The sequence below is a fragment of the Quercus robur genome, chromosome 11 (assembly GCF_932294415.1).
Source record: "Quercus robur chromosome 11, dhQueRobu3.1, whole genome shotgun sequence".
Classification (NCBI taxonomy): Eukaryota; Viridiplantae; Streptophyta; class Magnoliopsida; order Fagales; family Fagaceae; genus Quercus; species Quercus robur.
Genome location: NC_065544.1, coordinates 36,623,862 through 36,646,509, shown reverse-complemented (window position 1 = coordinate 36,646,509; position 22,648 = coordinate 36,623,862). Strand labels below are relative to the sequence as shown.

General features: G+C 35.3%; 1 protein-coding gene across 1 annotated transcript; it reads left to right on the top strand.

Annotated features, from left to right (window-relative positions):
- Positions 1-9,954: 9,954 nt before the first annotated feature.
- On the top strand, positions 9,955-11,002 carry LOC126706439 (transcription factor MYB73-like). Its single transcript, XM_050405891.1, has one exon. The coding sequence runs from the start codon at positions 10,066-10,068 to the stop codon at positions 10,957-10,959; it is 894 nt and encodes a 297-aa protein (XP_050261848.1). The 5' UTR covers positions 9,955-10,065; the 3' UTR covers positions 10,960-11,002.
- The last annotated feature ends 11,646 nt before the right edge of the window (positions 11,003-22,648 follow it).

Below are 22,648 nucleotides of genomic sequence, written 5' to 3'. Positions count from 1 at the left end.
CGGTTATATATATATATATATATATATAATGGGTTGGACTAAAAATTGTAATTGTAACCAGACTTTATATTCAGAACTAAAGTGAAAGTTGTTTCTCAAAAAAAAAAAAAAAAAAACCACCAAAGTGAAAGCTCCCCATTTACGTCACTTAAAAAAATGACTTATCATTGCTCAATTAAACATGTAAGCAAGAAAATAAGCGAAACTTAATAGAGGGACTAATGATACTCATTTTTTTAATTTCGGTGATTAAAAACACTTAGTTGGTAAGTTTTAAGGACCAATAATGTATTTCAGCCTTTTATTATCATGTACAATAATATAGTGGAGTCTATGTTGCTGCAAACTATCTAGGCTTAGCTCCAATCAAAATAAGAGACTAAAAATAAAATAAAAAAATAAAAAAACAAGGCATCCGTAAAACGGAAGTGCCATTCGGATAAGTGAAATGGAGATCACTGGGGTTTTCTGTGAAATGAGATTGTTTTTTTCGTGAAATGAGATTGCCCAAGGGTTCGCAAAAGGAAGATTTTCATTTGCTTAGTTGTAAAATGTTTTCAAACGTAAAATATTTTCAATTTTCAAACAAAGTTTCTTACTCTCTTTTTTCTTTCTTTCATTTTTTTTTTTCCAATTTTATATTCTTTTATTGTTTTATAATTTGAAACACGCCTACAAAAGAAAATAAAATAAAACATAAAATGCAAAAGCAAACAAAATACTACAAAAGATAATGCATTAATGCATACACTAAGACACAGTCTCTTAGAATAAATGATTCAGCATAAATTGCAACATAAAGAGTCAATTAACCTATATCCAACAAAAGATAGGAGCTATTAAGGCAGTGGACAAGAGTATTGACTCACAGCTTTGGAAATTCTTCCTCATCACTACAGCACAAGTCTTGGGCTCTGTAGGTGGGGGAGGTTTTGGATGTAATGTCAACAAAATTAATAGGAGAAAGAAATTGCATTTCTTAGGAGGTGAGTCAAATTCCGAACCTAGCTTCCTACAGCCAACAAGCTAATGGCTTTTAACACTCGCCCAGTTGTTTTTCTTAGCTTCTGACCTGAGGAAAATGATCTCTTGCCCTAGGCTGAGACACTCAATTCTTAGAGTTCAACTTGAAGCAATTTGGATTGGTATACCAACAAGCTACTTACTTATCTAATTGAGCTTGCTCAACCTTAATGTCCTTATTCTTAGATGAGAGAAACACATTTTTAGGATCAAAGGACTTAGAAGATGAAGCAATTGAAGATCCTACCTCAATGTACGTACCCTAAGCCAATTCTATCAAAATTCAGCTTATGTGAATTAAACATATGATCAAGCTAATGGTCTGTTTGGATTAAGGAGGAGTAGAGTCAAGAGTAAAATAGATTTGACCCAAAATTAGTTTATTTTCAACAAATTTTACTCTACTCTCCCTCCTTCTCCCATCAATCCAAACAGGACCTAAACGTTTGACAACCTCTTTAATTTAGTTATAAACTGAACTAGTTCACTCTCTAGTCCTTTCAACTTTTCCACAACTGAGGGATACTTTTTTTTTTTTTTTGGTTAAAATATAATCACAAGTGAGGCATAATTAGTCTTATAACTTTTTAACAGGTAATCTAGATACTCTCTTGCAGTTCAAACACTCCTTAAAAAAAATGTAGGTAGTTTGTAAGTTGTCATCCTCCCCAAGTTCTATTCAAAATCATTCTCATACTTTAAAATGTTTTTAAAAAGGTCTTTTCTATTATCTAATGGGGTGTAACAATCGAAATTGATGAAATTAAGGTCACTTTGAAATAAATTTAAAGGTTGAGAAGCAAGTACGTAGATAATTTAACTCAAAAATATTCCTATCATTTTGGACCATAACTTTAGTCGGATTCAGGAAAAGCACCATGTGCTGGGCATAGAAGTGGTCATAGAAGATTAAATTATTTCATTTAGCATCATCACAAAATATATTAATATTAATTAATAACCTCGACATGCAACACAGAATCTTATTAATCTCGTGATTCGTGTATTTCATATGCCTCAAATTGCTTGTAATTATTGTGATACCAAATGTGTGTCATACCGTCTATAGGTCCTATCGCCTTTGTTGATCAGAGAGGCATTACATATTTATTGCGTGTATAGATATGATGTAACTTTGTGCTCATAAATCATAATAATGTGTGGTTTCTTAAGTATGACCATGAATTAAGAACGAGGAAAATATAAAACGATTTTTTTTCATATATAATTATATAAACGAGTATATAATTAAGTATTTTAAGGACGTCCCAAAATCAAGTGCAATCTAAGATTATCCTCTACATCATTGTTTTTTTTTTTTTTTTTTTTTTTGGCGCTAATTCCTCTACATTATTGTTTATTTACTATAATCAGATCATGTGTATTTCATAATCACACATGCATTTTTAATCACATCAACATTAATTTGCTTAGATCCACCTTATAAATTTAATTATTTATTGGTGAGTGAACCCTCTTTTCTGTTTGCAAAAGTATAAAAAAATAAAAAGTAATGCTTTTATCTCTTTAGTTTTAGTATTTTTTTTACCATTAAGAAATGTAAACGAGAAGAACTTTTAAATCTCTTTCATTTCTATATATTTTTGTGATCAATTTTTAATATATCAAAAGCTCAATATATCTTCTGAGATCTTGATCAAGCAATCATCAAACTTTTACCTGCGCGCCTACCTTGATGACATTAATATATACAATAATTGGAGTTATTTAACTAATTAATAGCTCTCAAGCTTTAGGCATTATATACACAATTTTGGATGTAATGAAGGCAGCAACATGTGCATTGCCTAGGGAAAGCAAAGTCTAATTTTATTATCCAACTAGTAGTTGATGCTCTACATATGATCAATATTGAACTCACAAACGAAACATCCTCGATCTTTCTCAACCACGTGAAAATTATCTTTATAATACTATGTTTATTGCAAATCCATAATCCAAAATCACATTCTATATTTCTATATAACAATTTGACAATAACCTAAATGCACCAGCATGTTTTTGCTGAAAGATAGGATTGTTTCACTAAAATTTGTCCTCTATTTTAAGGACATTTGGTTCAGCAAGTTTCAACGTTCACTCATTTTTTTTCTCATCATAGCATTAAAATAGAATTAAAACCCCAACATTTGATTGAGTCCCACTTATTAATTCTCTGAGTTTTGTATGTATATATATTTATATAGTTTGATTCTTCCTCACCATGCGTAATGAAGGCTGCAACATGTGCTGTACCTAGGGAAAGCAATGTACATTATTAAATTGTGTGACAATAAATTGGCAAAGAGAAACATCCTTTCTCATTCTTTAATCTCTATACCACGTGTAAATTGTATATGTAGTTATTTGTTTATACATTATACCATCTTTCAATCTATTCCACTTTTGGAATGAGATAGAGCTAACATATACTAGTGTGGTTATTATCAAAATAGGGTTTTAATAAAATTAATAACTCATATGTGGAGGAGGATATATATCCTGTGTTATTGATAAGGAGAGAGTGAGCTTTTCTTTCTATTTTTATTTTTTCTCTAAAGATTGGAACACTAAAATGTGGAGTAAGGAGTAAAAGAGAAAAAAGTGGAGAAATTAAGAGAATATTTGACTAATAAAAATAGTTAATTAGTGCTAATATAGTGATATCTCTTTTTAGCTAAATGTAGTCAACCTTTTTATTTAATTTATTAATTTTGGAAGATTCACAAAACAAAATCTTAATCTTGTTGTACAATTTAATAGGCATAACAAAAAAAATTATGATACAGAATTCTTAATGAAAATAGTTATTACATTTGCTTTATTGCTACATGTTGTGACTTGTGACGAATGCACAATCTTCTTAACAACCTGCTTGTAATTTATGAAAATAAAAACACTTCATAATTTGTGTATATATCAGTAAGTGTTTTCTTTCTCTTTCCATAATAACAGTAATTAATATATAGCTAATCTATCAAAAATATGAAGCCAATCTAGGGCGTGCATATATCCATCCATTGATCCATATATAAGAGCTTCACCAATTGGATGATTCAATATATACATGTGCATGCTTCTTTAAAAACCATAATTCACCATCATTTTGAGCTCATAATAGTCAATCTATTGTCTAGCTGGATATTGGTGGTGTGAAATTCTATATTTGACTTAATTATATTCTTGTATCTTTTTCTTCAGTTAAAAGGAAGAGGTTTGAATTTTGAGTCATGATAATAAGTGCCAGATTGTGGAGATTTTTAGGAGTTAAATATTATTTATCATTTGAAAGGGAAAAAAAAATCAATGGTTATAAAAGTTCCCACTACAAAAAAATCGTCCTGTATGTTTTTATCTCATGCACACGTAAAAAAAATTGAAGGATGTTGAAATATAGACTTACAAAGAATTATTATTATTATTATTATTATTATTATTATGAGAATCGACTTACAAAGAATTATAATAAGGAGATTACAATTGCTAATTGGTCTTGATATTATCATATAATTGTTGACTCCATTCGTGCTATAACAAAAGATATATACGTACCTTAACATATCATTGTCATTTGATAATTAAAATAAAAAATAAATATATATAAAAAAATAAAAATAAAAACAGCAATAACGAAAACCATGGCCGGGCTTGTTTTAGTTTCTATTCTTAAATATGCAGAAGCAGAAAACAATGCAAAAATGCTCCATTGAATATCTTTAAAAATTGTTCGAGGAGAATTATATAGATTCTTGAAAATTAACCACCTGTTTTCAGAGATGATGTTTTCTAAAACTTTTATTATTATTATTTTATGTAGGAACAAAACAAAACAGATTCTTTGAAAGTTTATGAATTTTTGTTTGAAAAACTTTTTTAAAAGTTATGCTCAGAAAAATAATACTAAACCAGCTGCCCTATGCTATAATGTTGTAAAAAAGATATATATGGCACATATGATTTTTAGCCATCTACGTTCTAAATGTTATTTTATATTTGTTGAAATTCAATTGAGAAAAGAGAGTTGGCTAAGAGATAAGAGCCAAAAGGTACGAGGGATATAAGTATTTGTAAAACTGACCATTACATATATTATTGCCTCACTTGAGAACTCAATTGAGTTGAGTCTCGTTGCATAGGGTATTGTATGCTCAACCAGTCAGCTTATTTGTTATTGTAAGTTGTAACTTACTCCATTAGATTAGTAGTAAACAGTCCAAGTCTAGCGCATTAATAAAGCACAAACCCCTCAAAAGGGGGTTGGCAACTTCGCATTTATTGTGTCTTTCCAGATGTAAACACTTGATTTAGCTTGTGTTTTGCTTAACTTATTTGACTTTTGTGATTAGGTAGAGATTTTTAAAAGCTCACTCTTGTTCTCTCTAAATACAGCTGTACTTTTGACTCAGCTTATTCATTAAGCTAAATAATAAGTCAATAAACAGCCTATACCAAACTCAAACTTAATCAGCAAAGTCTAGAATATAATCTAGGGAAAACCAAATTCTTTATCAAAACAATGTTTAAGATACATGAATTAGATAAGGGAGAACACTAGTGCATCTTGCCCAAATGCAATATTTATAGAACCAACCTCTGATAATGAATTGTAAAATAAGATATATCAAACATATAAAGTTAAACTTGCTTTATATTCTAAGCCCAAAAAAAAAACCTTGTTTTATATAAACTTTGTGAGTATGCCTTACGTTAGTGGAAATTAATACAATTAGATAAAATCCAATAAAGTAAAGACAAAATTCATTTATGGCTAAGGATGAAAAAGATGTTTGCTATCAAATTTTATCTTTTGGATTGTGATGAACTTTTGTCATATACAAAACAATATTATTAGCCAAGAAGTTCAATACTTGAATTATTTTGAAGAGCTCTATATTCCACCATTAAGGGAAGAATTGTATGTTGAAGAAAATATTTTTCTTGAAGATTATGTAGAAGTCAAAAAAGACAATATAAAAGTTTGTGAGGAGGTTCATGAAGATCTCATTATTGAAGAAGATCCTAAAATGAAGATTGTGGAGGAGATTATTGAAGATCCTATTATAGAGAAAGATCTTGAAGTCGATATGGCAGAAACCATTAAAGAATAAATAGAAGAGGAAATTGTCAAGGACCTCGATGAACTCAAATTAGATGATTGTCAATCTCGTGATTCTAATATTTTAGTTGTAGGGCGATACACCATACTCTGTTAATTTTATTGGGGTAGATAGATTTGTTACGATCATTGACTCTTATTTGGTAAATAATATTGTCAATCGCATGAAAACCAAAAAAAAAAAAAAAAATTCAAGTTGATTTGTTTGCTCAATCAATGACTTTCAACATTGGCAAGGAGACAAATAAGACGAAGTTTTCAAAGTACTTGTTTGGCATGGAAGATTTCTTATCTTAACTATCAACTCGAGGACACGTTATTTTCACGTGGGGATATCTGATGTAGGATGAAATTTACAATTTAATTTGTGTAATTTGTTAATTTTGATATTTTTAATGTAAACTTCGTTATTTTAGGTTTAGAGCATTTATTTGCTTTTTTTAGGTGCTTCTAATACTTTTTAGGTCAAATTTGGTTCATATTATGGTTAGGCATTAATTAGAATTTATTATATGTAATATATTTTATTGTCTGATAAGTTTTAAGGAGCCTTTGAATAGGCCTTCAAGTCATATTCAACAATTATTCAGTCAATGGAATTCTTACTTTTGTTTCTCTATCTTCTAGTGGATTTCATATTATCTCTTATTGTGGATTCGATGTTATTTGAAGTAGATGTGTTTTGTTTCTTATCATTTTCGTACCCTTGCATCAACCTTGGCCAAATTTTGATAGAACACATTTTTTCCATTTAAGGAAATATTAGAAGTTATTTGAAATAGACATATTCTGTTTCTTGTTGCTTTCGCATTCCACATCAAACAACCTTCGTAAAATTTTGATAGAACACGTTTTTTTCCATTTAAGGAAACATCGAAGGTTATTTGAAATAGACCTATTTTGTTTATTGTTGCTTCCACATCCCACATTAGCAATCTTGGTCAAATTTTGATAAAACATGTTGATGATGCCATGCCGAAAAATCAATAGTAAGCTACACGGTTTGCACATGCTCGAAACAACACCTGCACAACACAAAAAGAGAAGACCTCACAGAGAACACCGGTATAGTGCCGGCCAAATACCCTCCGAAAGCCAAGTTAGAATTTCTTACAACTCTAGAGTGTCAGAGCGAGTTAATTATGCGTATCTTGATTAGTGAGAGTATTGAGATTTTTATAGTAGAAAAAGGTTGACCTCTCTTTCCTTGGCTTAGAACTCTTTTCCATATAGGAATCCTCATGAGCATATTTTTCGGAATTCTTTCCTTATAGGAGTCTTTTTTGTTCAACATTAGGCGTGGGGTACAAGAAATTTCCTTATACTTATGCGTGGAGACCAAATTTGGGTTATGTTAGAACCGTCAGTCTAGTTCCTCCCTTCATCATGGCGACGTGCTTTCAATCCCCGTCATAAGTTAATCCCATCAGCTTTGTAGACTTATAGTTTGTCATGTGTTGATAGACACAAGGATGACGGGTTGATTCGAGGCATCATTTTACACCTTGCCATGATTAAATCCCAATATTACAAAATTATCCTTATTACATGTTTTTTCATTTAAAGAAACATCAAAAGTTATTTAAAATAGACGTGTTCTGTTTATTGTTGCTCCCACATCCTACATCAACAGCCTTTGGTCAAATTCGGATAAAACACGTTTTTTCCATTTAAGGAAACGAAAGGGCTTTGAGTCAAACTCTGTTAACTTTTTTTAACCAATGAGAGCAGAGTATGGACACATCGACAACTGGGGCATTAGGTGGGTTGGTAAACCAATCCATAACCCGATACCACTACTTCCCATCAAAAAAAAAAAAAAAAAAACCCGATAACTTATCCAATCTAGTCAAGTCAGTTAATACAATCAACAAATAACTAACGTCTTAACGTCCAAATTCAAATTTAAAATCAAACTTCGAAATTAAGGAAAGTCGTGGTGGAGTTGCTTTTGTTATTACTGGTACGATCAACTTGCCTTTTTTTTTTTTTAGTTTCCCTCAAAAAAAAAAAAAATTGCCCTTTTTATTTTTTTATTAAGTTTTTTTTGGGTAAGAACTTGCTCTTTTTATTACCTCAGCGTTTTTGGCTTTCTCCTTTGTTTACCACTAGATTATTTTATTTATTTATTTAAATAAAATAAATAACAATTAAGAATTAAGACTAGATATTTTTAATATCAACAAGGAACTCAAATTTTAGGTAACCATTTGTACTTATATTAATACAAAAAATCTTATCATTTTTTTTTTCAAAATTATAGACATGAACTATTATAATTGGTATGTAATAACAATCATGTAAATCACAAGCACATATAAAAGTAAGAGAAATGATATGTCTATAATATTTTTACAACAGTTTTAAAACAAATCACATCTTTGTAACTTATCTGGCACCTTATGGTTCTCTTAAAAAAAAATAGCACATCATAGTATTTTCAACAAAGATGTATAGGATTCAACTCCCCTTGTCCCAACTATTGAATTTTTATTTTTAAAAAGTTTGGTATCTTTTATGAAGAAAATCTAATTTAAGATTTTCCTCCAATATTTGTTGTAACAATTGAATTACAAAAAAAAAAAAAAAAATTACTACATTGATAAGCTATAAACAAATTATGAAAAATAGTTAGGTAAAAGTAAAATTATATTTTTAAACTCTATTATTTATTATTTTTGGTTAAAAACTCTACAACTTAGATCTTAGAATTTTAATGGTAACAAATTAATTATTGGTGTTTTCAAAAAGTAATAAATTATATTCAATTTTCAAAAAAAAATATATATATATATATATATATATTCACTCATTTAAGTGGAATGTCATTGTTTTGTGTGAAGTTTGTTAAAGAATTTAATTTTTATAACTTTTTGTATCCTCAATGTTTAATTTATTACCATTTTTAAGAAAAAAATAAGTATTACTTACTAAACTATAAATTTTAATTTATTACTATCTAAAACTTCAAAAATAAATTTCTCATTTTTGAAATAATATGAGTTAATTTATTAACATTTAAAATAAAAACTGTCAGTTATAATTATTAAATTTAAAAAATTCAAATACTATGTATGTTTCAGCATGTACTGTGTTAGTAGTGTCACAGTTTTTGGTAGTTCAAAATTAGGGGATGTGTACCGGCTGGTGTCGGTGGACAAGGCCGTTGGAGTGGCCTCCGTGCGCCAGTATTACAGGCTGTACTGACAGCTTGTCAGTAATGATCCGCTCTCCAATTCCGCGACCGTTCTTGTCGTTTTCTCCACGTCATCACTTCCGTGCGCCCCAAAAAACCTCAAAAAGACAAAATATCCTCAAAAATTTAAAACAAAAAACAAAAACAAAAATCTCTTACTTATTAGTAATGCTCTCCAGCCTGGCTCAGTCAAACTTATCCTCAATGAAATTCCCTTCCTTTTTCAAAAACCCTTCTCCCCCAAATTTCTCGCGATATTTTAAACCTTTCCAGAACCTCCTTGGTCCTGTCCTTTGGCCTTGAACTTCAAGTAACTTCCATAACTGTCCGAGTCAAATTAGGAAACCCCCAACACGCTCTAGAGGAAATTCCCCAAAATATCGCCGATAATTTCGTTAGAGGATTCTCTCAAATCCACCTGCTTACGTGGCAAACGCCGCGTGGTGGTTTAAAACAGCTGTATACTCATCATTCAACCGGTTACGCATTAGTACCGGTTTCAATAACGCCTATTACCTGTCTCAGTTAACCGGCTCTATCAGTTACCTAACCCCCTCCCTTTATATACCTCTATTCCCCTCTCTCTCTTTTCAATAACAAATTAAATTCTCTCTCTCTCTAAAAATCAAAAAATTCTCAGTCTCTTCTCTCTGTCTCTCTCTCTCTCTCTCTCTCTCAGAGTCTCAAAATCAAAATTTATTTTTGTGAATTAGGGTTAGGGTTTTTTGTGATGGAAGCGACGCAGAGAGATTTGGATCGGGTCAAGGGGCCGTGGAGCCCCGAGGAGGATGAGATGTTGAGGAAATTGGTGCAGAAGCACGGTGCTCGTAACTGGTCGGTGATAAGCAAGGCCATTTCCGGTCGGTCCGGGAAGTCCTGCCGGCTGCGGTGGTGTAATCAGCTGTCGCCGGAGGTGGAGCACCGCGCTTTCTCGGCGGAGGAGGACAACCTCATCGTTCAGGCTCACGCTAAGTACGGTAACAAGTGGGCCACCATAGCTAGGCTCCTCAATGGCCGTACGGACAACGCGATCAAGAACCACTGGAACTCCACGCTAAAGCGGAAGTTCTCGTCGATGAGCGACGACACCACCACCACCACCACAACGACCACGGCCGACGAGTCACTGAATCGGCCGCGGAAGAAATCGAATCCGGGTTCGGGCTCGGGTCTGTGTTGTAGTCCTAGTAGTCCTTCCGGATCCGATGTGAGCGATTCGGGTCACCCGGCGATCTCTACCGAGCACGTGACTCGACCTGTAGCGAGAACTAGCGCGATCTTTATTATGCCTTCCCATCAGGACGAGTCACCACCACCACCACCACCACCGAGTCAGAACAATATCAACATCAACATCAACAAAAACAATGAGCCGTCTACTCTGTTAACTCTAGGTCTGCCAGGGACTAGTACTACTACAACTACTACTGAGTCGCAAACCGAGTTAACTAGTTGTGACTCGGCGCCGACTCTCCGAGTCTTTGATGATGATAATAATATTAATAATAAATCACCGCCTTTGAAGAAGAATAGTGATCTTGTTTCGGCAGAGTTGTTGGCAGTGATGCAAGACATGATCAAGATTGAAATCAAGAATTACATGGCGGCGTTGCTCGGGAGTTAATTAAAACGGAGCGTTTTTGGTTTTGACCTTTGAAAAAAGAAAATTGGACAAAACTGAAAGAAACAACTTTTGTTTCTTTCTTTTTTTTCTTTTAAATTTTATTTTGTCTTGTTATATTTTCTCGAAGGAAAATAATTTTGAGGCTTCTGTACAAAAAAAAAAAAATTAGAAGAGAAGGAAAAAAAATTTATTAGACAGTGATAGTGGAATTATATTTGAATTTTTGAATTGGAGAAGGAATTTCTTAAAATTAGTTGGTTAGTTTATTGATTTATTTTTTGCATTTGATTATAGTTGGTCGGTTTTTTTTTTTTTTTTTAAGCAGATGGTTTACTATTTAACAAATATGTATCTTTTAAATAATAGGTTTAGTTAATAGTTAGGGTACTTAAGGAGTCCTCGTACAGTACGGTTGTACTAAAATTATGTAAGTTTTTTTTTTTTTTTTTGACCTTGTTGACTTGAGAGCTTACAGTGCAAATGACTTTTTTTGTCCTTTTCCAGAGCATACACAAATTTTTTTTTTTTTTTGCCTTATTTTAAATTTTAAAATAAAGATATTTTTTTAAAAAAAAAAAAATCTCAGTTTTAAGAATATTATAATGTTTGTTTCATTATAAAATTTGGTCAAATTGAAAAAACCCATTGACCATAAAAATCGTTTTACCAACAAAAATTTTGTAAAACATTTTATAGAGTCACTGTGTGACTCCCCTCTCTCTCATTTTGGTAATTGTTCAACAAATATTAATCTAGTGATTGGTTGGCATCGATTTTGGTGTTTTTTTTTTTTTTTTTGTTTTTCAGTTGACAATTTTATGTTGCATCCACCAAACATAAAAAAATGTTTCATTGTAAAATGTTTTCGGCAAAACAATTAGATTGTTGTGGGAAGAGAAATTTGCATCTTGGTTCTCTCTTTATAAATGAAAACAAGCAATACTCTTGAATTATAAGTTTCTTGATAGTTTACGGCTTACAAATGCTATCTAGGCAATAAAAATTTTGCCTCACTATCCAATTAATTTATTTAGTAAGATTGTTGTATATGGTTTGTCCAGTTCAGTTAAGTTGAAATTCTTTATATTTTTATTTCACATAAGGAACAATTCTAAAAAAGATTCCTATGTGATATTCATTCTTATCGAGCTAAGCAATTTACGCTTATATCCAAAATCAAGATAGAATTGAAGAAAGATAAGTGCAAGAATGCTCCTTATCGGGCTAAGCCTTTTATGCTTATGTCCAAGAGCAAGATAGAATTGAAGAAAGATGAGTGCAAGAATTCTCCTTATCGGGCTAAGCAATTTATGCTTATATCCAAGATCAGGATAGAATTGAACAAAGATGAGTGCAAGAATCCTCCTTATCGGGCTAAGCAATTTACACTTATATCCAAGATTAAGATAGAATTGAAGAAAAATGAGTGCAAGAATGCCCCTTATCGGACTAAGCAATTTACACTTTTGTCCAAGAGCACGATAGAATTGAAGAAAAAGGAATGCCAAACTTTTTCATGTTTAGGATTTTAGTTGTTTGGGAGAGTTTGTTTTTATTGGTTTGTTGGGCCTAAGAAAATAAGTTACAAATACTTAGAGAAGTAAGATTGGATCAATTTTATGCGATCTTATAATTTTTCAAAATTTGAACTGAACTTATTAATCAACACGAATGCCAAAGGAAAACATGGAAGGGGTTTTTGACACAGTAAAAATGAGTCAACCTAAAATTCAACTCATTCAAAATAGTTAGTAAGAATTTGACCCATTGATCCAATGAGCTAACATGTCAAAACAACATGATACAAATGAAGAGTATTAAATCACCATGTTGATGTGGATCAGTGTATCATCCAATTCATAAACATGTAAATTTATGAGCTTAGGCCAAATCTTGTTTAGTCCAATAACTAAAAATATAGTTTTTTTTTTTAAATAAAATAAAATAGGCATATAATGTGCATACACATTATGAAAAAAAAAGCGTGTACACATTTTACGCCCCCTTTTTCTTTTTTTTTTTTTTTTTCTTTTTTTTTTTTTTTTTTTTATATATATATAATGGTATATTGTCTTAATTCTCTTCATATATATACATATATATATATATTATATTGTTTGATTATTTCCTTCACCATCTCTTCTTCTTCTTCTTCTTCTTATTTTGTATTTTTTAGGAGTCATGGACCCCAACAACACAACCAAAACATAACATTCAACTAATTTAATGATAGATATTATAAATATATTTCTGATTGACACATTTATTTAATATTTTTTTATATTATTTCATTAACATGTAAAAATAAACTATTAATTGAATATGTCCCAGGTTTGTATCATATATATATATATATATAGTGTTCATGTATCCTATGGTATATGATATGATACGAAACACTATACACCATTCTTTTATTTTTAAAAAAAAACCCTATTTAATTAATGACTCAACCATAAATGTTCTGATGCATATGTTAAAAGGAGAGATCATAAAAGATGTGAGATGATCTCACTCATCAATGTGTGATTATCCTGTTTGTAACCTAAAAGTTAGGTTCACTAGCCAAGCATGAGGTCAAATGCTCAAATTGGGTTAACATTGCTAATCACTTATGACTCCTCTGACTTGTTTTCTTTTATCTTTTTTAAATATTTTTCTTGAATTTTTTCCTTTCCTTTTTTTTATATGTTTTAATATATAGAAATCAACCATTATTTATGTATTTCAAATGACAAGTTTTAGGAATCTTAAAGTATTAACTTCAAGAAATTATTCAATATATTAGGATGATCACATCAAAAATGTTTAGTAGTCCTCCCTCACAATAATATATGTATATGTGTATATAAATACTATGTGTCTGCATGAAAGAGTATTTGATCCATAATCGAAACCCTAGTTTTTTATTCGATGAGATTTGAATTGTCCTGGGGAGCTTTTCTGGCAACCAATGTTCCAATCTAATAAGGTTCTCAGATAAATTTGTTTCCTACTAAGAAATGTTAGATCCTTTCACTTTTGTTCACCTCTAATGCAAAACTTGGTTCCACAAGAGGAAAATGCACTAAAATTTCGTATAAAAATTTGTTAACTTTTGTATTATATTTAATAGATTTTGCAATGCTTTTATACACTCCTCTATACGATTACTTTTAAGACCGTTGATTTCTTCATTGCCATGGCTGTCCACATCAAGTTCTTTGATTGTTACTTGTCAAATCTATTGTGAAAGGATTCATTGTAAGAGTTTTATAGTGTTTATTTCATTATAAAATTTGGTCACATCTATAAATAACCATTGACTATAAAAATCAGTAAAAAGTTTTACAACAAAACAAATCTATTGTGAAAGGATTCATTGTAAGAATTTTATAGTGTTTATTTCATTATAAAATTTGGTCACATCTATAAATAACCATTGACTATAAAAATCAGTAAAAAGTTTTACAACAAAACAAATCTATTGTGAAAGGATTCATTGTAAGAATTTTGTAGTGTTTATTTCATTATAAAATTTGGTCAAATCTATAAATAACCATTGACTATAAAAATCAGTAAAAAGTTTTACAACAAAACTTTGTAAAATATTTTACAGAGTCACAATGTCACATAGCGACTCTCCTCCCTCTCATTTGGTAATTGGGCCACCGATCTTGATGGTTTGACCGTCAATTTAGTGACTAGGAGGCACCGATTTTGGTGTTTTTTTTAGTTGAAAATTTTATGTTGCATGCACCAAACACCTAAAATTGTTACGTTGTAAAATGTTTTCAGCAAAACAATCAGGGTGTCGTGAGGAGGGAAATTTGCATCTTGATTCTTCTTATAAATGAGAACAAGCAATACCCTTTGTGGGGCCGAAGAGCTTACGATCCGGCCCACGCTCTATCCGGGCTCAGGGCCTGTGCCGAGGAGGTCGTGTGCCGAGGACGGAGGATCGAAGGCCGAGGTGTCAAGGAGAACAGCTGAGGACGACCCTATCCTTGGCACTCCAGGACTTCAATGGGAAGAGCAACGTCTCGATGAAGGCTATCCCCAAACAGCCCCCTGAAGGGGATGTGAGTGGAATGGGGCCCACGTGGAGGTACAGTGCAAAATTGGTTCAAGGAAAATACGTCCCTTCCGCATTAAATGCACCCGCCAGCGTCTTGACCATGTTAATGAGAAAAGACGCTTGGACGGTGTAACTTCGATCATCGCAACTAACAGAAAGTAAGAGGGGACAGCTGATGGGACGGGTACAGAAGTAAGCGCCTGCCTAACCAACAAGTGGAGGGCTAAGATCAACCAAGAAGGACTATATAATGTAAAAGTTAGTGCACCAAAAGGCTGGCTGGGAAAAATGGCCAAAAACCAGAACCTCCCAGCCCGCCTCTAGGAGAAAGACTCCTAGGGCGAACACGATTTAAGCCATGTATGAACGCCGCGAAATACCCGTCGTCTGGTGACTAAGGCCTAACCTTTCAAACCCACGCTCTACAAATGATATTGTTTGTGCCTTTTTACGTGCGAACCCAACACTATTAGGGGTCGTTCCAAATCGTGTCCTTACAATTGGCGCCGTCTGTGGGGAGGGCTTGTGTGTTGGCATAGGCGGTAGGTCGAGACAGTTCCCTTGTCATTTTTAACAACTGGTTGTAGTGTTCTAGCGTAAAGTTCCACTAGGGGCTATGTTTCTTTACTAGGGGCTACGTTTCGTAGCGTCAGCCGCACGGATGGTTCTAGGGGCTTGGCCGATGAGCTAATTCCCCTAAAAACAAGGTCTCGTGCCATAGCCGAGGGGTTAATTCCCCCAACTACTTAGATGAGAAAACTGAGTTTTGGATAGAACCAAGGTATTGCATGGTCCACAGACTCAAACCTATGGGGAAACCAATTACTTAGATGAGAAAACTGAGTTTTGGACAGAACCAAGGTATTGCATGGTCCTCGGACTCAAACCTATGGGGAAACCAACTACTTAGATGCGAAAACTGAGTTTTGGACAGAACCAAGGTATTGCATGGTCCTCGGACTCAAACCTATGAGGAAACCAACTACTTGAAAAAAAAAAAAAAAAAACTGAGTTTTGAACAGAACCAAGGTATTGCATGGTCCTCGGACTCAAACCTATGGGGAAACCAACTACTTGGAAGAAAAACTGAGTTTTGGACAGAACTAAGGTATTGCATGGTCCTCGGACTCAAACCTATGGGGAAACCAACTACTTGGATGAAAAATCAAGTTTTGGACAGAACCAGGGTATTGCATGGTCCTTGGACTCAAACCTATGGGGAAACCAACTACTTCTCAAAATCAAGTTTTGGACAGAACCAAGGTATTGCATGGTCCTCGGACTCAAACCTATGGGGAAACCAACTACTTATCAAAATCAAGTTTTGAACAGAACCAGGGTATTGCATGGTCCTCGAACTCAAACTTATGGGGAAACCAACTACTTATCAAAATCAAGTTTTGGACAGAACCAGGGTATTGCATGGTCCTCGGACTCAAACCTATGGGGAAACCAACTACTTATCAAAATCAAGTGTTGGACAGAACCAAGATATTGCATGGTCCTCGGACTCAAACCTATGGGGAAACCAACTACTTTAAAGAAACTTGGGTACTAAGCAGGACTTAGCAACTACACGTGACATCTAGAATGATGCCTATATCTTCGTTGAATGAGGGTCAGAAATGAGTTCAAGGCTCTGCAGGTGCAGGTAAGCTAAGGTTATGAAACATGATGTTAAATGTATCACATGTACAACTATTCATACGTGTTAAGATAAATTAGTTCAAAATTCATAAACAATAGTAAGTATTGACAAGGACAATTAACAAGTAACCAGAAGGAAAAAGGAAGAAAAGGATTTCATATATACATGTTTAACAGGTTCAAACTACTAATAGATTACAAAGTTTTCAAAAGAAAAAAGAAACAAGTTAATCGTCAAACTAAAAACAAATACGAAGCCTATCTAGGGTTTCTACTTCTTTAGTTTTGCATCGGCCACGTCCTGGGAATGCGGAACGGGATCAGCTTCGACGCCCTGGGGGATAGTCCCTTCTGGGGAAGGTTGAACAGGGTCAGTATCGGTACTCATAGGGACCACAGTAAGGGGAATTGCCTGTGGGGGCTGGGCAAGTATGGCTCGCTCCTCGGCATTAGGTATCTGAGTGCCAACCACGGGCTCAGTAACCTCTTTGGGTACCTCAGGATCCGTATGCTGAGATATTTCTATCACATCCTGAAGTTCTCCCTCTTTGAGCGTCTTGCCAGGAGAGCCGCCGACCTGTAAGTTTTCCGACTGAGTGACCCCTTCCTCGGGTTGGTCGCTCATAGCCACGGAACTGGAGGAGGTGGCCTCACGGATGGCTGTAGGGTAGAATATGTTCTCCGCTTTCCACAAATCGGATGAAGCATTCACCCCAGCTCACTTCAATGCCTCTTCCCAAACCTGGGAGCAGTAAAGCCTGCATACTCCAGGAATCTGGGCTTTAAGGATGGCTTGGGTTTCAGTTACCCCCGCGTTATAACCATCATCCTCGGTCGTTTCCTTGGCAACCTCAGCCTCATTTCTGGCAAACTCGGCCTCCTGCTTGGCCCTTATGGCTTCGTCACGGGCATACTCCGCCACACCTTTGTCATGCTCTGCCGCGGCCAGTTTTTTACTTAAATCCTTGACCAGCTCTTTAGCTATTTGCAACTAATCCTCGGCTTCTAGTAGACGTTTTGTTTGGTCCTCGGCCTGTTTTTGGGCGCTAGCTAAGCCCGCCGAGGTGCTATCCCTTTCTCGGATAGCGACTGTTAGGTTAACCTTGGCCTTGGCGAGGTCCTCCTCAAAAGCTTGGAGAGTCTTCGCGGCCATTAAGCGCTTGGTGCGTTCATTCTTAGCCGCCTTACTCTTATTATTCACCTCTTCCTCCATCCTATAGGTGGCCTGAAGAGCCTGGCAAGGGAGATAAATGCATAGTTAATGACAAACCAGGAGCGAGAGTTAATAAAGTTTTAGGTTTCAAGAAACCTTACCATGCCCAAGTACCTCTTAGTACTGAGGAAGACCTCCTGCATCCTCATTTTCCTCAGTCCATCCACGTCAGTGGGAAGCAGCATGGTTCTCCCTAGTGCGTCCGCCACGTAGCCACTCTCGCCATCTCCGAGGTCCCTCATGGATGCAGTTTCCAGCAGTGGACCCCCGTGAAGCATTGGGGCAGGAAGCCAGGCGCTTGGCGAGGACTGGGCCTCGATCCCCTTTCCCTTGCCTTGAGAGGATTGGACTTCAGTCTCTTTACCCTTGCTTTGGTGCCCAATCTTCAGTTGTTTTGTACGCGGAACCTCCTCCTTCTCCTTAGAAGGTTGGGATTTTCCCCCGTCCATGGTTTCCTTGCCCTTGGGGCTCCTCTTTCTCTTTGAATCAGGGCCTTCCGGCCGAGGAGGCAGAGATGGTTGGGAGGAAGCAGGAAGTTTGGGGCGGGGGGATTGTGGCTGTGACTTGGTGGAGGATGACCTAGTCTGGACAATCTGGGGCTGAGGTGGTGGGGAAGGAGCATTGGGTTGTGGCGTTCCTTGCGTATCCTTCCCAGGTTGACCCTCAAGGAGTTCAAGCAGGGGGGTCGGGGGCTTTCTCTTGAGTCCCATCTCGGCTTGAGAAGAGGTGCCTACTGATGATAATTCCGCCTCGGACAATGCTGGGTCACCTATACCACCAGAAGGATCCTCGGATTGGTTGGCTAGGTCAAATACCCCAAAACCTTCCTCGGGCTGGTCTAGCTCGCCTTCGTCCTCTGCTACTTGATGAGACGAGGAGGGGCCCATCGGTGGGATGTTCTCGGGGACAGATGGTTCCTGGGAGATTAAAAATCCTGTCTCGACCACGGTAATTTTTGGAAGTCAAGGACGGTTAGCGCTGATCACGTGCCTTGCGTCCGCAAATGACTTCTGAACAGGAGGGTACCCTAGTATTTTGTGAGCGGCTCGGACTTGACCATCTCCGTCATTTACGAAAACTGCCGCTTGTAGAACAGTCTCCAAGTCCGCCCGGTTGACTAAGTGAAAATGTCGTTGATAGGCGTGTGGATCTACAAAAAGAAAAACACGTATACATGGTTAGTTACCGAACAACATTAGATTAGAATGGCGTAAAAGGTCATCGCCCTTCCATTCCCAGTACCCTACCTGGTTCTCCTTCTACTATGGGGCACAGATCGCCATCGTGCCATTCACCAGAGACGATAAGGAAATCCTTGTTTAATCCCTTGTTGGAATCAGGGAGGCACTGGATTAGTCGAACCCTCTTGTCTCTTGTCTTCATGTAGTAGGATTTCCCTTCAAATTTTAGAGATTATAGCACCAATTCACGTCATGGTGGGTCAGTCTTAGCCCCATCTTTTCGTTTAAAGCATCCACGCAACCCAGAATCCTAAACACGTTGCCGACGCACTAGGTGGAGGCTAATCGAAAGTGCCTGAGGTAACCCCTAGTTACCGGCCCCATAGGGATTCTCATACCCCCCTCTACAAAGGCAAGGACAGGAATTACTACCGCGCCCGTTTCCCTCTTATAGTGCCACTCCCCCATCTTACAATGCCTCAGACTTACGTTGGGAGGAATCCTGTAATCGACGATGAACTTATTCATCGCCTTTTCAGTATCGACTAACTTCCTTAGTCTCAATTTAGCCATCTCTATGATTTACTAAACAAACCCAACCTGCGACGGGAGAAGAAAGGGAACCAAAGAAAAATAAACCCAGAAAAGAAAAAGCACGAGTCAATGGAGGTAGGGAACTTACATAAAAGAAGAAAGACGCTTCGGACAGGCTTTTTGTGCTGGAGATAGACTTGAGTTTGGGCGAAAGTTCAGATGAACCCAGAATATACGCACTAGAACTCTTAAGTGCAAAACTGAAGAGACAGATCCGTTCCAAAAAATCTTTTATATTTTCTAGGGTAATTGCACACATTTTCCCGCCCATAAAGACCAAGGGATCACCACCGTTCGATCTTCATCATGCCGTAGGACGTGGGAAATACAAAGCCGCCCGTATTTAATGAGGCCACGTAACGTGTCTCGGGCAGATGAAAAGTCTCGGGAACCGATAGGTGATAAGGATTGACAGACATTGGTAGATGTCTGATGTCATCAAAACCCTCCTATCCGTCCAAGGAGTCGGATAGCAGGATTTTGAGGGGCTATTGTGGGGCTGGAGAGCTTACGATCCGGCCCACGCTCTATCCGGGCTCAGGGCCTATGCCGAGGAGGTCGTGTGTCGAGGACGGAGGATCGAAGGCCGAGGTGTCAAGGGGATCTGCTAAGGACGACCCTATCCTCGGCACTCCAGGACTTCAATGGGAAGAGCAACGTCTCGATGAAGGCTATCCCCAAACAGCCCCCTGAAGGGGATGTGAGTGGAATGGAGCCCACGTGGAGGTACGGTGCAAAATTGGTTCAAGGAAAATACGTCCCCTTCGCATTAAATCCACCCGCCAACGTCTTGACCATGTTAATGAGAAAAGACGCTTGGGCGGTGTAACTTCGATCATCGCAACTAACAGAAAGTAAGAGGGGACAGCTGATGGGACGGGTACAGAAGTAAGCGCTTGCCTAACCAACAAGTGGAGGGCTAAGATCAACCAAGGACTATATAATGTAAAAGTTAGTGCACCAAAAGGCTGGCCAGGAAAAATGGCCAAAAACCAGAACCTCCCAGCTCGCCTCCAGGAGAAAGACTCCTAGGGCGAACACGATTTAAGCCATGTATGAACGCTGCAAAAAACCCGCCGTCTGGTGACTAAGCCCTAGTCTTTCAAACCCACGCTCTACAAATGATATTGTTTGGGCCTTTTTACGTGCGAACCCAACACTATTAGGGGTCGTTCCAAATCGTGTCCTTACACCCTTGAAATATAAGTTTCTTAATAGTTTACAACTAACAAATGATATCTAGCAATAAAATTTTTACCACACTATCCAATTAATTTATTTAGTAAGATTGTTGTATATGGTCATCCAGTTTGGTTAAGTTGGAATTTTTTATTTTTTATTTCACATAAGGAACAATTTTAAAAAATATTTATCTGGGAGCATTCATCCTTATCGGGCTAAGCAATTTACACTTATGTCCAAGAACAAGATTAGAATTGAAGAAAAAGGAATGCAAAACTTATTAATGTTTAGGATTTTGGTTGTTTGGGAGAGTTTGTTTGTATTAGTTTATTGGACTTACAAAAATAAGTTACAAATACTTAGAGAAGTAAGATTGGATCAATTTTATGTGATCTTATAATTTTTCAAAATTTGAATTGAACTTATTAATCTACACACGTGGGAGGGATTTTCTATCCAAGAAAAATGAGTAAACCTAAAATTCAACTCAGGCAAAATAGTTTGTAAGAGTTTGACCAGTTGTTCCAATGAGCTAACATGTCGAAACAACATGATACATATGAAGAATATCAAATCACCATGTCGATGTGGATCATCTAATTCATAAACATGTAAATTTATGAGCTTAAGCTATATCTTGTTTAGTCCAATAACTAAAAATATAGTTTTTTATTTTTTATTTTTATAATATATAAATAATATAGGCATATAATGTGCATACACATAATAATAAAAAAGGTGTATACACATTCTATGCCTTTTTTTTTTTATAATGGTGTTTTGTCTTAATTCTCTTCATCTTTTTATTTTATTTTATTTTTTTCATATTGTTTGATCATTTTCATCATCATCATCTTCTTTTTCTTTTTAGGAGTCTTGGACCTTAACAACACAACCAAAACATAACGTTTTAGCGTAACTAATTTAATGATATATATTATAAATATATTTATGATTGACATATTTATTTAAAAATTTTGAAAATTATTGCATAAATATGTAAAAATAAATTATTAATTGAATATGTCTCAGGTTTGTATCATATGGTACATGATATGATATGATACACCATTCACAATTTTTTAATAAAAAAAAACTTTTTAATTAATGACTTAACCATAAATGCTCTGATACATATGTTAAAAGGAGAGATCATAAAAGATGTGGGATGATCCCACTCATCAATATGTGATTATCCCGTTTGTAGTGTAAAAGCTAGGTTCACCAACCGAACATGAGGTCAAATGCTCAAATTGGGTTAACATTGTTAATCACTTATGGCCCCTCTGATTTTTTTTTTTTTTTTTTTTAATAATAAATATTTTGCTTGAATTCTTTCCTTTCCTTTTTATTTATGTTTTAATATATAGAACCCAACTATTCTTTATATCTTTCAAATGACAAGTTTTAGGAATCTTAGAGTATTAGCTTCAAGAAATTATTCAACATATCAGGATGATCACATCAACAATGTTTAGTGGTCCTCCCACACAATAATATATGTGTTATGTATATATAAATACTGTGTGTTTGCATGAATGAGTAATTGATCCACAATTGGAACCCTAGATTTTTTCTCTGATGAGATTTGAAATGTTCTAGGGCTTTTCTAGCAACTCATGTTTGAATCTCTGATAAGGTTCTCTTGATAAATTTGTTTCCTACCAAGAAATGTTACATCCTTTCGCTTTTGTTCACCTCTAATGCAAAACTTGGTTCCACAAGAGGAAAATGCACTAAAATTTCATATAAAAATTTTGTTAAATTTTGTATTATATTTAATAGATTTTTCAATGCTTTTGTACACTCCTCTAC

Coding starts and splice junctions, on each gene's coding strand:
- LOC126706439 (XM_050405891.1), top strand. CDS start 10,066: ATGGAAGCGACGCAGAGAGATTTGGATCGGGTCAAGGGGCCGTGGAGC.